The sequence below is a fragment of the Thamnophis sirtalis genome, unplaced genomic scaffold (assembly GCF_051295495.1).
Source record: "Thamnophis sirtalis isolate CommonGarterSnake01/CBP01778 unplaced genomic scaffold, rThaSir2_p1.2 scaffold_14, whole genome shotgun sequence".
Classification (NCBI taxonomy): domain Eukaryota; kingdom Metazoa; phylum Chordata; class Lepidosauria; order Squamata; family Natricidae; genus Thamnophis; species Thamnophis sirtalis.
The window spans coordinates 1368586-1382832 of record NW_028261394.1 but is presented as its reverse complement, the minus strand read 5'-3'; the positions used below and the strand labels follow the sequence as shown (position 1 = coordinate 1382832).

General features: G+C 46.8%; 2 protein-coding genes across 2 annotated transcripts; one reads left to right on the top strand and one right to left on the bottom strand.

Moving 5' to 3' along the window:
• Positions 1-452: 452 nt before the first annotated feature.
• On the top strand, positions 453-9417 carry DRC3 (dynein regulatory complex subunit 3). The gene is made up of 13 exons (XM_087701713.1): positions 453-629; positions 1275-1481; positions 2860-2976; positions 3555-3721; positions 4252-4398; positions 4557-4676; positions 5322-5434; positions 6356-6530; positions 7427-7558; positions 7888-7958; positions 8393-8516; positions 8651-8782; positions 8999-9417. Exons 2-13 carry the CDS (start codon positions 1322-1324, stop codon positions 9104-9106), a joined length of 1566 nt encoding a protein of 521 aa, XP_087557839.1. The 5' UTR covers positions 453-629; positions 1275-1321; the 3' UTR covers positions 9107-9417.
• On the bottom strand, positions 9291-14155 carry ATPAF2 (ATP synthase mitochondrial F1 complex assembly factor 2). Its single transcript, XM_014066880.2, has 8 exons — positions 13891-14155; positions 13535-13579; positions 12408-12553; positions 11678-11775; positions 11190-11270; positions 10973-11085; positions 10585-10700; positions 9291-10112 (listed from the first exon to the last, which is right to left on the bottom strand). Exons 1-8 carry the CDS (start codon positions 14006-14008, stop codon positions 9975-9977), a joined length of 855 nt encoding a protein of 284 aa, XP_013922355.2. The 5' UTR covers positions 14009-14155; the 3' UTR covers positions 9291-9974.
• Positions 14156-14247: the final 92 nt, after the last annotated feature.

The following is a 14247-nucleotide window of genomic DNA, read 5'->3' as shown; positions in this document are numbered from 1 at the left end:
GCGGCGGCGCTCGCGCCTCAGGACGGCCCCCGGCTCCCTCTCTATTGGACGGGGTTTCCCCAGGGCCGCTTTGTCATTGGAGGAACGGGACGCCCATCACTGTCAGACCAGGGGGACTCGCCTGGAAAGCGGGCAGCTTCTGAGAGACGACCGACGAGGCGGGGAGGGAGGGGGGGCCCGCCTTCCGCGCCTCGCCATTGGAGAACGTTGCGGGAGAAGCCCGCGGACTATTGGGTGGGATTCGCAAGTGATTTGCAAGCCGTGAGGCTCAGGTAACCAATCCCGAGAGGGAACGGCTGTTTATGTGGCTTTTCATTGGTAGGCCAGCGCTGACAGATGTCCTGCAAAGCGAATGGGAATCGAACTCGCCTGCTAGCTGCTCCGACGCGAGAAGAAAGGCAGGCGGGGATCCGATAAAGATCACGTGACCTTCCCTAGCAACGGACGCGGCTTCCACAGCAACGAGGCCTTCCTCCGCCAAGGCCGAGGGTCCCCGACGGTCCCCAACTGCCAGGTGCGGACCGGAGCTCGGGATAAGCCGAGAGAGGCTTCAGTCCACGCAGGGCCAGGTAGGCCTCGATCCCCCTAAAAGAAGGCCGTCAACCAAGACAGCTGCAGAAGAGATACAGGTAGCCCTCGACTTACGACCACACTAGAACCTCAAATTTCAGTTGGTCGAGTGAGACCGTCGTTAAGCCAGGTTTGCCCCATATTACGACCTTCCTCGCCACCGCAGTTGAGGGAATCCCTGCAGTTGGTAAGTGAGCCACACGGTCATTAAATAAATCCAGGTCAGAAGGTCGCAAAAGGAGATCATGTAACCCCCCTGGGACGCTGCGACCGTCATAAAAGTGAGTCAGCTGCCGATCGCCTGAACTTTGGTCACGTGACCATGAGGATGCTGCGACGGTTGTAAATGTGAAAACCAACCAAGTCACTTTTTTTCCCCAATGCCGTTGTAACGTCAAGCGGTCACTGAACAAGGACTGATATAAGTCGAGGACTGCCTGTACAGTGCATGAGCACGCTGAGGGGTCCCTGAGACTCTTCAAGGCCTGGTGGTCGCTGGTTGCCAGGAACTTCATTACTGGAAGCTTTCAGGAAGAGACTGGACTGCCATCTGTCAGAAGTAGCATCTCTTGCTTGGGGGGGAGGGGGTTGGACTAGATGACCTAAGAGGTCCCTTCCAACTTCTGTTAATCTGTTCTGTTTGGAACTCCGCCCCTATAGAGAGAGATCCCAGCAATGGGGCTCATTTTCTCTCTGCATTCCAGGGCCAGCCACGGAACCCATTTAACCTCCTCCCGGCTTTCTCCCAACCATGAGTCGCTTCTACGACAGCATCGAGCCCAACGTCATCAATGAGGAGATGCTGCAGAAAGCGGTGGAGGAGCAGGGGCCTCAGGACGACGCGGGCCAGCTGGCCAAAAAGGAAGGCATCAACTTCAAAGAGGTCAAATCCCTGCAGCTTGACTTCAGAAGTAAGGGCCGGAGCACAAAAAGGGAGCATTTTGTTTCTCGGGAAAGGCCCTGCCCGCTTTTCACTGCCAAGACTTGCTGGTCTGCAACTTGCCAAGGGAACGCCTAGTACAGTGATGGCAAACTTTCTTTTGGCTGCCGTGCCAAAAGCGGGGGAGCACCGGGGGGGGGGGTGCATGTGCCAGCGTGCCACACCCATAATGCTATGACCCCTTCCCAACACATGTGTGCAATCAGTGACACCACCAACCCACTTTTGCCACGTTTTTTTCACCTTCCCCAGGCTCCAGGCTTTCTAGGAGCCTGTGGAGGGCAAAAACAGTTCCCCTCCCCCCCCCCCACCTCCGATGCCCTCTGGAGGCCTCGGGAGCTTTCCTGAAGCTTCCGGAGGGTGAAAAACAGACCTACAGGGAACAGCAATAGCAATAGCAGTTAGACTTATATACTGCTTCATAGGTCTTTCAGCCCTCTCTAAGCGGTTTACAGAGTCAGCATATCGCCCCCAACAACAATCCGGGTCCTCATTTTACCTACCTCGGAAGGATGGAAGGCTGAGTCAACCGGTGAGATTTGAACAGCCGAACTGCAGAACTGCAGTCAGCTGAAGTAGCCTGCAGTGCTGCACTCTAACCACTGCGCCACCTCGGCTCTCTGTTCCTGAACTTCTGGTTTGCCCGGAGGGGCAGTTTTTCGCACTTTGGAGGCTTCAGGGAAGCCTCTGGAGGGCGAAAAATGGCTTCAAAAGAAGGCCAAAGTCAGCTGGCCAGCGCATGCGTGCGTCTCGCGTGCCCTGACAAATGGCTCCGCGTGCCATGAGTTCGCCATCACGGGCCTAGTAGTTCCACTTGGATATTTAAGAAGGTTTGTGGAAAGGTTTGGAAGAAGCTGTTGCAGGAAAGCGTTCGGCTTGTTGGGGGCATAGTTATTTTGCTAACTCCACTTTAAGCTACAGTTTGGTTGGTATTGGAAGGCTGGAGGACCAAGTTGGGCACGGAGAAAGCCTACCCACGTGATTGCTAAAAGGTTGAGACTGTCAGGATGGTCCATCATTAGTCTGTTGATGAAACCTTTCCCCCTTCTCTTTCTACTCCTTGTCTTTCTACTCCATCCTTCTGTAATCTGTTGGCCTCCCGATGTGTTGGGATGCTCTCCGAGGTTGCTAAAATCTGCCCAGTTCTTTGTGAACGTTGTGTAGTGCTGACCCACTCTAATAATGTGGTAAAATTGGGTCTTTCCGACAGTTAGATACTATGGAAGTGTGAGCGTTTGACATTCAGTGCTGTGATTTGCCTCGGTTAATATCTACCCTGGTGTTGCTAGTTCATTGACTATATTTGTGGCCAACTTGAAGTAGTTCTTTTCTTTCTCCTGCGGTCTCAGATATCCTGAAGATCGACAATCTTTGGGAGTTCGTGAACCTCACAAAATTGCAGCTCGACAACAATATTATTGAAAAGATAGAAGCACTGGACTCTCTGGTTAATCTGGTTTGGCTAGGTAAGGTAATCAGAGCCACATCAGATACATGTCTGGAAGTGCCATCCTGAATATATATCTCTGATCGCGGAAGTTTCTACATGTCAATAAGGATTCCATTCTAGCAATTGTGGGCCATCTGAAATTGTGTCAAATGCCACAGCAAACAGAAACTTTGCTACCTCTTGGCAGTTTGCCCAGCCCAGCCCTGCCCTGCCCTGCCCTGCCGGGTGCATCTTGACCGGAGTAGATACAATGCTTTATTTCTCTATGGTAAGATTTTTGCTTTTCCTGTTATGTAGAATTGCGATTAGTGCTGTATTCCCGTAACAGAAAAGTCTTACCTTTCTGATCAGATGATATTCACATCTGATGTGAGAAAGAGCTGATAAGTGATTTCATTTGCTTATTTACTGGATTTATTCTCAGCCCCATTCAATAGATTCTCAGCAGATTTTACTGTTTGTTTTTTTTCAGGAGCTGTGAAGTTATTTTATCACCAATGCTCTACAAATGACCATGTGGGTTTGCAGGTCTTGTCTGGGAGGGATTTGATGGCTTCCTTTTGGGACTCACACGCTCCAACCTTGTTCCCACAGATTTGTCCTTCAATAATATCGAATTCATTGAAGGCTTAGACACATTGGTAAAGTTGCAGGACCTGAGTCTGTACAATAACAGGATCTCCCAGATTGAGAATCTGGATACACTACAAGAACTCCAAGTCTTTTCTATAGGAAACAATAATATCAATAATCTGGACAATGTAAGTTTTTGATTTATAAATTATAACTTTATAAATCTTTCTTGGGCATTTAGTCAGTTTTGAACTCAGAAGATATATTTTAGTTTATGCTGCTCCTCTTCTGATTTTCCCCCTAAGGTAAAGGTGATATACGGGGACAATGACACATCTGTAGCTGGACAATGAATCACCAGTTAAGGAAGCTGCTATTGATGACCTTAATAATTAGGATTTATGTAATGCTAAATAAATATGAAGGGTGGAAACCAATGTGATTGTTACAGCATGTCTGAGAAATATAACAATACATTATAATACATTGTGGATCTCAATATTTTAAAAGAAATTGTTGAACTTGTATTGGAAATATTAAAATCTGAGAATAAAATTCCTCCAGACCCAAGCACCGTACTAAATTTTCTAAACAGATGCTTCCTGAACCAAATATCCATACTTCACTTCTTCTTTTATCATTTGTGACTATTGCAATATTCGTTTCAATCGGTTAGAGGCTTCTTGATGACCTGGGTCTTTTTCTCCATCTGCCGCAGATGATTTATCTCAGGAAATTCAAAAACCTGCGCACACTGAACCTCACTGGGAACCCAGTGTGTGACAATGAAGTGTACTCCATGTTCATTGCGGCTTACCTGCCCAATCTCGTGTACCTGGATTTCAGGCTGGTGGAGGAGAACAGTGTAAGGCTCTCAAGAGGCACTCCTCATGATAAACCGATATTAGCGAGACACCCCCCCCCTCGGCCACGCCATCCCCCTCGGGGAGATTCTGCTGGCATGACCTCGGAACCCAGTTCTAATCTCAGCTGATGGCCATTCCCGTCTCTCCTTCCTGTTAGCGAGAGATGGCCCTGATGAAGTACCAGTATGCCATAGAAGAGATGAGGCATGGGGAGACGCTGCTCCTGGCCAAGCAGAAGGAGTGGGAAGCCAGGGAAAAGGAGGTGGAATACCACAAGGTAGGTGGCACTCTCACTGGCTCTGGGTCACGGGACCCCGGGGAGCAGCTGCTGGGTGCCTTCTGCCTCCCCCAAGTTTTAATGCGACCTCCTTAAAAATCACCCCATGAAAACAGAAACTGGCGTCCCTTTTGCTGTTTGAAAGGAAAATTTGTTCACTTGCTTAGCTCCTGAGCAAAATTCCCTGTGCTGCAATATAAAGCCTGAAGTTTAAGGGGAATGCCACAGCTGGATTCACACACCAAGTTGGCTGAACAAACTACTGGATCCTGGTTAAGTCCCAGATCCTAATTTACTAATCGACACATCCTGCTGTGCTAAAATAAAACCTCTCCCCCTCCCTGGCACCGCATTTTAGTGCAAGGTGTGAGTTTACTTCAAGGTGTAAACTTTCTATGCCAGTGTTTCTCAACCTTGGCAACTTGAAGATGTCTGGACTTCAACTCCCAGAATTCCCCAGCCAGCATTCGCTGGCTGGGGAATTCTGGGAGTTGAAGTCCGGACATCTTCAAGTGGCCACGGTTGAGAAACACTGTTCTATGCAATTTGCATGTGGACATTTATTCTGCTTTTCTGCCCCTGGGAATTCTTAAAGCAGAGACAGCCTTGCAGCCTTCATCTAACCTTCGTGATTTCTCTTCCAAGTCTGCCTACGTGGAGTATCTGGATGGCGCTTATCTCTTTGACAGCATGTATGCAGAAGACCCCGAAGCATCTAAGCTGATGTACCTTCCTGGCGTACCAGCGCTGTTAGAGACATATCCTTCCTGAGGAGATGCATTCTAGGAAATACGATTTGAGGCAGCTCACTGGTGTCTTTGAGGACTAGTGTCACGCTTCAAACAAACAAAAAAGCAAATCCAGCTGGGATGAGCGGAGGGAATTTCAAAATCTGTGTTAAAGTAGCATCATTCGGGGCAGCTGGTTCACTGCCCCCCCCCCCCCCCCCAATTCCATGCTCTGGACAGGTTTTCCTCAGCTGGGACCTGAGGAAAGCGAATGCCAGGACTTTTTTATTTCCTACGTATTTCAAACCCAAGAAGCTCCCGCAAACTCTGCTCTGCCATGTTCTCTCTGATCTATCCCCCCCGCTCCCCAAATTTAGCATGGGAAATCGCTCCCGTGTTTATGGGTTCCACCACAAAACCGCGGTAGACTAAAGCGCGCTCGACGAAAGCGCGTACCTGACGTCATCACAGCGCGACGAAAACATCGCGCTGTGAGTGGTAAAGTTAAAATTAACGCGAAAACCTTACCCTAACCCCCCCAAACCTAACCCTAAACCTAACCCTTAACCTAACCCTAAACCTAACGCTAACCCTTAACCTAACCCTAACCCTAACCCTAACTCTTAACGTAACCCTAAGCCTAACCGTAACTCTAACCCTAACCCTTACCTTTACGTGAATCGGCTTGCTTTAAAAGCGCTTTTTCTCTGCGGTCGTATTTGTCGCGCTGCTGATGACGTCAGGTACGCGCTTTAATCGGGCGCGCTTTAGTGGACCGCGGTTTTGTCGTGCTACGGTGTTTATGATTACTCCCAGAGAACCGGCTCAGACTGGCCCCTTCGAGGCAGGAGCGCCTGTTCCAGTTCCAGCCAGGATTTCCCTAGTCAAGCGTACCCTGAAGCAGGCTTATTTTTATTCACCTATTCATTGCTTCTTTGACTCCATCCCCACCTACAAGACTAAATTTGTTGAGATTTGCCAAACGCTGTTCGAATACGGCCTCCAGCAGCACAAGCGGCGAGAGGACGAGATTGCCATTTTCTACGAGTGCCTGAACGAAGCCCTGAAAGACAACCAGGACGAGGGCACCAGAATCATTCACGAGTTTGAGAAGAAGAACAAGGGGGTGGGTAGCTTCCTCCCCACGGGAATGTTGGGGAAATCTGCCACCTTTCCGCTCCCATCAGTTTTCTCCTTGATCACAATCGTGACTATCGTAGACCTTGCTTGCTTTGTGAATCAGAAGAGCGGGGTAAACTATTGGAGCAAACCTGGGTTTGTCCTGGGAGCCTCCTTTAAAACCAGCCCTGGAAGGAAGGCACACAAATGTTACGGGTCCTTTTGGACTTAATAACCACAGTTGAGCTAAGCCAGTGGTTCCCAAACTTGGCAACTTTAAGACTTGTGGACTTCAACTCCCAGAGTTCTCCAGCCAGAAGAGCTAGCTGGAGAATTCTGGGAGTTGAAGTCCACAAGTCTTAAAAGTTGCCAAGTTTGGGAACCACTGAGCTAAGCCAAGTGGCCATTAAATTGTGCCCAGTTTTACTTTCTCCACCGTTGTTATGTGAATAGCTGCAGTTCTTAAGTGGATCACATTGTCATTAAGCAAATCCAACTTTCCCCACCGGCTTTGCTTATCAGAAGCCTGTTAAGGAGGTCACAGACGGAGCACACAACCCTGGGATGTTGCCAGGTGCCCAAATTTTGATCATGATTGCGGGGAGATTGCGACAGTCATAGGTGTGAGGAAATCATGAGTCTCTTTTCCCGGTACTGCTGAGACATTGGTCGCTAAATGAAGAGTTTGAAGCTGGGGACTACTTGTATTGCCTTGTGCTGGACCTTTTTTACTTGCTGGTAGTTGCATTTAGGGTGGTAGCCCTATTGGAGGCACCTGCATAATCCAGAGGTTCACCCAGGCCATTTGAAACTTCCCTTGGAAATAGTTAACGCATTTGTGCCAGGATCTCTGTCCTTCCCGTTAACAGAGAAAACATTTTCTGCCTTGTCTCCCACCAGTAGACGATTGAAGAAATTCAGAACCTCGGGGACTTCCAGATGGCTGAGTTAAGGCTGGTGCAATACAACGATGAAATAACCAAACTGTACGAAACGTTGATGTCTCTGGAGATGCAGCTGGTGGACCAGCTGGAGGTAAGGCAATTTTGGGGTGGGTGGGTGGGAGGCCTCGAAGACTCTGTTGGGATCTACTAAGCATGGCCTGGGAGATTGGGATCGACGGGCCTGAAAACTGGTCAGTTTCTAGCAGATCATTCAACACTGCTGAGCATTTCTTATATTCTTAAGCACAACAGCAAATAAGCAGCATCCCTAGACACATGGCCTAATGCCCTATCTGTCATTCCCCAGACTTCACATCCAGCCACATCAGCAAACCAGGAGAAGCCAAGTTTGTAAGCCTATTGGAATGTAAAGTCTTGGAATTGGTTTAGTTCAAACTCTCTTTTTTTTTCTCCACCAAGGAAGTTATCAAAGATTTTGAAAGAAACATCCTCGATCTTGTCTCGATTTTTATAGAAAATGAACAAGGACTATATCCTTTTGAGTGCCGCCAAGGCGCCGTAAATTTAGTAGACAAGTGCTTCAAGCTGCGAGGTGGCGCAGTGGTTAGGGTGCAGTACTGCAGGCCACTTTAGCTGACTGTGATCTGCAGCTCAGCAGTTCAAATCTCACCAGGCTCAAGGTCGACTCAGCCTTCCATCCTTCCAAGGTGGGTGAAATGAGGACCCGGACTGTGGGGGAAAGTTGCTGACTCAATTTGCTAAAAAAAATTTGTAAACCGCTTAGAGGGCTGAAAGCCCTATGAAGCGGTATATAAGTCTAATAAATAAATAAATAAATAAATAAATGTTCTCCAGAACTGCACAGGCCTGTGTTGATTTGATAAAAAGCTTTGGTAAAACGAAGCTTTCCTCGCTTCTCTAAAGCGAGCAAGGTTGCTGCGTTTTCCTTAACCTTCTGCTGCACGATGGCGCAATGCCGGGATCTTGAAAACCACCATCATGAGAAGCTCTTAGAAACAGCCATCAACACACTGGAGAAGATAGTGAAGAGCGAGTACGATGAAGAGATGCCAGAAGATGTCCGCATGGTAAGCTGCTCCCACCCCTCCCATAACTGCCCCCGGGATCAGAAGAGGTGGGGGTATTCTCGTTCTCGATCCGGCATTAGACACCACATACAGCCCATCGGGGGCTCCTCAGAACCTTTTCTCTTTGCTTCCAGCTCTTTGTGGATAAAGACACCATCGTCAACGCAGTCAATGCCTCCCATGACATTCACCTGCTGAAGATTGACAACCGAGAAGACGAAATCATCACCAAAGCTAACAATCGGGTTTACAGCCTGATTGAAAAGGTAAGCATAAACCGTTAGGTTTTCCTCCAAACAAGAGTCATTCCTGAGAAAGGGAGGGCTTCTAGCGCACTCAGTGGAGCTCTTAACGGAGCTGGCTATGAAGGGAAACGAAAGCAGAAATGTCCTCTTAGCTAACCTTAAGAAACCAAAAGAGACATCAGGAGTAAGAGTTGAAGCTTCTTCAGGTTTCCCATCTTCATTTTTCAATCCCTGAAGATTCACAAGGATGAAATCAACCGAAACAGAAGCCGTGTGCTAGAACTCAATCACTATATTGAACACATCCGTAGTGAGCTGGATAACTTGGACATCCTAGAGCAGTAGCTGCTTTCAGTACTGAAGTTTACAAACTCCATTCCTGGATTTAGTTTCTGCAACTAGCAGTGAACCTGCCCGGTGATCTCCTTCTGGTTGAATCTAATCCATTGAACACCAAAAACCTAACATACTGCAGAGAATCTTTAATCCCTCAAAACATTTAATGATCAATATGAATAAATAAGAAGTATTTTCTTTTAAAAAGAACAAAATGTATCACTTTATTTTTGTCTTCAAAGCATACTCCCAAACAAAGTACTCAGTTGTGTTCACCATTTTTTAATTTTCTAATAAAAGTTTATGGAGCCAATTTGGAATCGAGAGACAGTTCTCTAAAATAAAGGTGGCAATGATCCCTTTTAAATATAATTGGGGAGGGGGCTGCAGCAGGATCTTTATGGTCACCAAGGGGATATTGGTGGCATGTTGGAACCGCCTGTGTCTCATGTTGGGGACTCTAGCTAGAGTGTCTTCAATCTTAATAGAGATGCTCAATTGCTGCGATATTTTCCCACCTCTAACCGCCTCTAGCAACATGTCCTCCAGGACACAACTTGTGGCCTTCCACCCATTGTGGCAGGCTCATGTAGCATTCCAACACACTGCTCCTGGAATCTGTCTACCTGCCAGGAAAAATGCAGAACCTGGGAAACAAGGAAGTATCGTCAGAAGTGGTCAACCCAGGTGAGATGGATAGGATGTCACTCCCAAAACTTCCAGGAAGAATCAGCCTCCAGGGGCATGGAAGAGAAGAGTCTCATCTCCTACTCTGTGGCCCAGCCATGCCCACAACACCTCTCCACCATCCATTCCATCTGAATCTTCTTCAGGTTTATCCAGACTGACTCTCTCCCTTCTTCTGCATCTTAATTCCTCAGTGCTGAAGCAGCTTGTGCTTGATGGTGGAATTTTCTAAGCAAAGGTGGACAAACAGGGTGGCAGCAGCTGTGCGGGCCTGCAAGTCATACCTTTCGTAGTCATGGGCCCACTCCACATTCCCCCAGTGCTGAATCTAGAGCAAAAGAGAGAAAAACAATAAAATTGTAGGCTTTGCCTTCCACTGCAGGGCTCGGGGATAACCATACACAAACTGTTCCTCTTCTTGAAAAAAATCCACCAATCATCTTGAACCTTCCCAGAGGCAGGTTCAAGGCGTTTGGCAGATTTTTCCAGAAAGAGGAAGAGCTTACTTCTATCCTAAGACATTCCTTAACGAAAGCCATGTTCAGCTTGGATGTTCCTGACCTCCATTTTTGGTCCAATGATGGCTGTTTACTGATCACAGTGAGCCGCAGTATCCTCAGTCACGATGCCAAATATAACCCCCGATTCACACAGGAGACAAAGCCATAAACCACAGCTTAGAAAACAAAACAGGTGTCCACTATAGATGAACCAAAACCAAAAAGGCCGCAATACTGCCGAGCACGGTGTCTGAATCCACATACAGGAATGTATAAAACCTGTCACATTGTAAAGTTTACCTGAAATTCTTCCTCCAGTCGAGATAGGACAACAGCTTGTTCAACTGTTAAATGTTTGTCAACGAGGCTCATTGCTAGAATCACAGATTTCAGCTGTGTTATCATGTATTCTATGCCTGGTGAAGAAAATACTCTTAAGATTTAATACCAAAGTAGTTTAATGTGTTACTAAAAGGAGAAAAATTGTCATTTTTCTCTTATAAAGTATGTTCTCCTATGCTTTAAGGTGAGAATAGTTGGCTTAAAAATTCAATTTAAAAAGGGAAAGGTCCCTGAATCTCCCCATCCTCTTCCCAATCAGCACCACCCCCACACAGAAATACACGAAGACTGTTTTAATCCAATGCAGTTTGAAATCCACCAGATCCCAGGATGTTATCTGACGTACCTAGAAGGGCCCAGCTGTTGTATGAAGCAAGGTGGCTAATGAAGATGTCCTTTGTGCTTTGTGGGAGGGTAGGACCCATGATGCTGGTTGAAGAGCCAATCACCACATTGTATCTGGAGATGGAATGGAGTTTCGATACATCAAGCTCTGGGCAAGGATGAAACAAAGTCAGAAGATCCAAAACCTTCGGCACTGATTCACTGCTTATACTACTTACCTTTTCTCAGCCCATTCAATTACTGGATCCCATTCATTCTTCTGCAGTTCTACCAAGGCTGGTGGCTCCTCTACCCGGTAACTAAGAATCCAGGAAAGTTTATTTTTTTAAAAACAACAACAATGCAGTCAGGCCTTAAGAATCACTTCTGCATCTTAATATCTCCAGCTTTTAATCTTCCTTTATTCCAAAGAAAAACATAGTCCTGCCACATGGAAATACTACATTGCAAAAATTGTAGAAATGTCCCCCACCCCCACCCCCACTTTATTGCCTAGTTGAATTTTTTATTAAGTCACTTTTTCTCCAGATACCTCAAAATGGTTTACATGGAAGCCTTCCTCTGTGGCATCCCATAAACAACATCCTTGTGAGATGACTGGCCCAATTACCCATTGTTCTTCTTGGGTGATCTAAACCTTACATCACAAGGAAGTCTTTAAATTTCCAACCTTAAATAAACCGTAGGAACCAAAATGAATGCCTACCAAATAGTATCTGTCTCCAAGAACTTCAGAGCTGCCTGGATGAGCTGATCTTTGCTTCGCTGTGATGGGTTGTCCAAAGCGGTGTTGCACAAGTTGGTCTAAAGAACATAAAGCCGTTTTAGTGATCCAGACCTCAGGCTCTAAGCTACTTGAACCTACAAATCTGAACAGCAAAGCACTGAATTTCTTGTGCAAATGTTCCCTCTGTCAGTCTCTATGCAATTCTGCATCCTACACATGATTTTAATACAGATCCAGAATTTTCATTAAATTTGGCCTATCAACTTTTCATAATTTACATATTTGTCTTTATCAAAATTATAAACAGCTTCCTGCTTACAGAAGGATTGGGCTTGCTTTTTTTTTGTCTAATATGCCAAGTCTTTGTTTTTACTGTTGTTGTTTTTAACATGGTTACTGTAGAGCAGTGTTTCTCAACCTTGGTGACTTTAAGTCCCGTGGACTTCAACTCCCAGAATCCCCCAGCCAGCAGAGCAGAGCTGGCTGGGGGAATTCTGGGAGTTGAAGACCACGGGACTTAAAGTCACCAAGGTTGAGAAACACTGCTGTAGAGAGTTCATTATTACCAAACCAACGTTTGTAAATACTACTCACATTCTCCTAACGTAACTATAATTTCAGTAACCTTGGCTTTATTTTATTCAAAGAGACCCAACTGACTGTGGTTCCAAATTTCCATTTGCTCAGCTGGCCCGTTTCTTTCACACACCAGATGCATCGTAAAAAACTTGATAGTGTCCTGCTGGGAATCCCACTCAGTTGCCACAGCCAAAGCCAGAGGCTCACTGGGCACCGTGAAGAGCTTAGCTTGTGGAGTTCTCAGCTTCCGGCTGTCCAAGTTGATTTCAAAGCCACCTGAAGAGAAAGAAGAGACTATGGCACGGAATATTGCTGATCTATAGCTTGTTTTTATTTTGCTGCACTTCAGCTTTGAGAGGTGAACATTTCTCCTATTCCTGCCCCCCTCAGTAAAAGGGCAATCCTTGCCATTAATACATGTGGGACTGCCTTTAAAAACATAAGAAAACATTCCTAGATTGTGTGAAAAGAGCATCCTGAGGGCCAACCGTATCCCTGAGAAGCCCACATCAGATATAAGCCCCATACTACAACATAGCCTTTGACAATGACAGTGATATGTTGACCAAAAAATCATAACTATGAAACTCTGGAGAACTGGCAAAGCTTTGGTGGTTTTCCTTGTTGGTAACAGGGCAATATTCTGCACTGAACATGGATTTCCAGCTCACCACATAGATGCAAGTATTTTTTGGTATTTTTTTGGTATTTTATTTGGATTTATAGGCCGCCCTTTTCCCTGAGGGGACTCAGGGCGGCTTACAATCATTAGGGAGGGGGTATAATTCAAAACAAACAATATGTGAACAAAATAAATAAAGTAATAAAAACACAACTTGCATTCAACATTCAACATTCGGGTGGGGCAATTTAGAAACTTATCCCCAGGCCTGTTGGGATAGCCAGGTCTTAAGGGCTGCGCGGAAGGCCTGGACGGTGGTGAGGGTGCGTATCTCAACGGGGAGATCGTTCCACAGGGTCGGAGCTGCAACAGAAAAGGCTCTCCTCCGTGTAGTCGCCAGTCGACATTGACTGGCGGATGGGATTCGGAGGAGGCCCAGTCTGTGTGATCTTATCGGTCGGAGGGAGGTAATCGGCAGAGGGATAAAAGTGGGATTTTAGAAGATATGGAGCAAGATAAGAGATTCAGTTTCCCATTTGCCCACAAAACTCTTTTTTCCCCTCTAGTGCATGTTGCAAAAGAATAAATGGGCCCAAATAAACAAATATATAACAATAATGCAAAACTGTGCTTACTTTCTCCTTGGGAGATGCTAACATTCTGGTAAAATCTTTTCCTTTCTGCAAGACAAAAATAGGCAAATAATCTACATACCTAATAGACGCTGGCCAAAATAAACTGAAGCACAATTAGGCACTATTCTAATAAAAATATCAATTTTAATTTTATTAAAGACAAATGTCCATGTTTTTACACGGATGTGAAAGACTGTGCATTGAATGGTACCATTTGTAGCGTAAAAGTTATATGACCCAAATAAAGGACAAAAGTGAGACTTAAAAAAAAAAAACAAGAGTAAATCTAAAAACAGCTTTCTGGAATGAGGGAAATAGGACCAGAGCGACCACGAGGCGTATAATCTCCGCCTCACCTGCCTGGGCCGCGTAAGGCCTCTTGAAGGCGGCGGGGGAAGCCTCCGGACGGGGCGCGGGGCGAAGGGTCGCGAGGGCCCCCTTGCCAAGCAACCGCCCGAGGCTCCTTCGCCACATGCCGGGGAACAGCCCTTCGGAGGCGCCTTGCGACGCTCCCCACCGGCCGCCCAGAGATCCTCCAGGCGGATCCTCTCAGGCGGCTCTCCTCCTTCCCTGAGGTAACCGCATCGACCCTCCGGGCGCCGCCATGTTGCCGGGGGGGAGGGGAGGGTCAGAGGTTGCGGGGCGGCCGGCCAATCGGCGTCACAAACGCGGTTTGTCCCCTCCGCCGCGCCGTCTCCCCAGAGGAAGCGGCG

What these genes read in the sequence shown, in the direction of transcription:
- DRC3 (XM_087701713.1), top strand. Translation starts at nt 1,322, where the DNA reads ATGAGTCGCTTCTACGACAGCATCGAGCCCAACGTCATCAATGAGGAG. An exon ending in GGCTGGTGGAGGAGAACAGT is followed by an intron (nt 4,399 to 4,556) that starts GTAAGGCTCTCA and finishes CCTTCCTGTTAG; the next exon opens with CGAGAGATGGCCCTGATGAA. An exon ending in ATAGAAAATGAACAAGGACT is followed by an intron (nt 7,959 to 8,392) that starts ATATCCTTTTGA and finishes CTTCTGCTGCAC; the next exon opens with GATGGCGCAATGCCGGGATC.
- ATPAF2 (XM_014066880.2), bottom strand. Translation starts at nt 14,008, where the DNA reads ATGTGGCGAAGGAGCCTCGGGCGGTTGCTTGGCAAGGGGGCCCTCGCG. An exon ending in AGTTTTTTACGATGCATCTG is followed by an intron (nt 11,776 to 12,407) that starts GTGTGTGAAAGA and finishes TATGTTCTTTAG; the next exon opens with ACCAACTTGTGCAACACCGC. An exon ending in CAACAGCTGGGCCCTTCTAG is followed by an intron (nt 10,701 to 10,972) that starts GTACGTCAGATA and finishes TTTCTTCACCAG; the next exon opens with GCATAGAATACATGATAACA.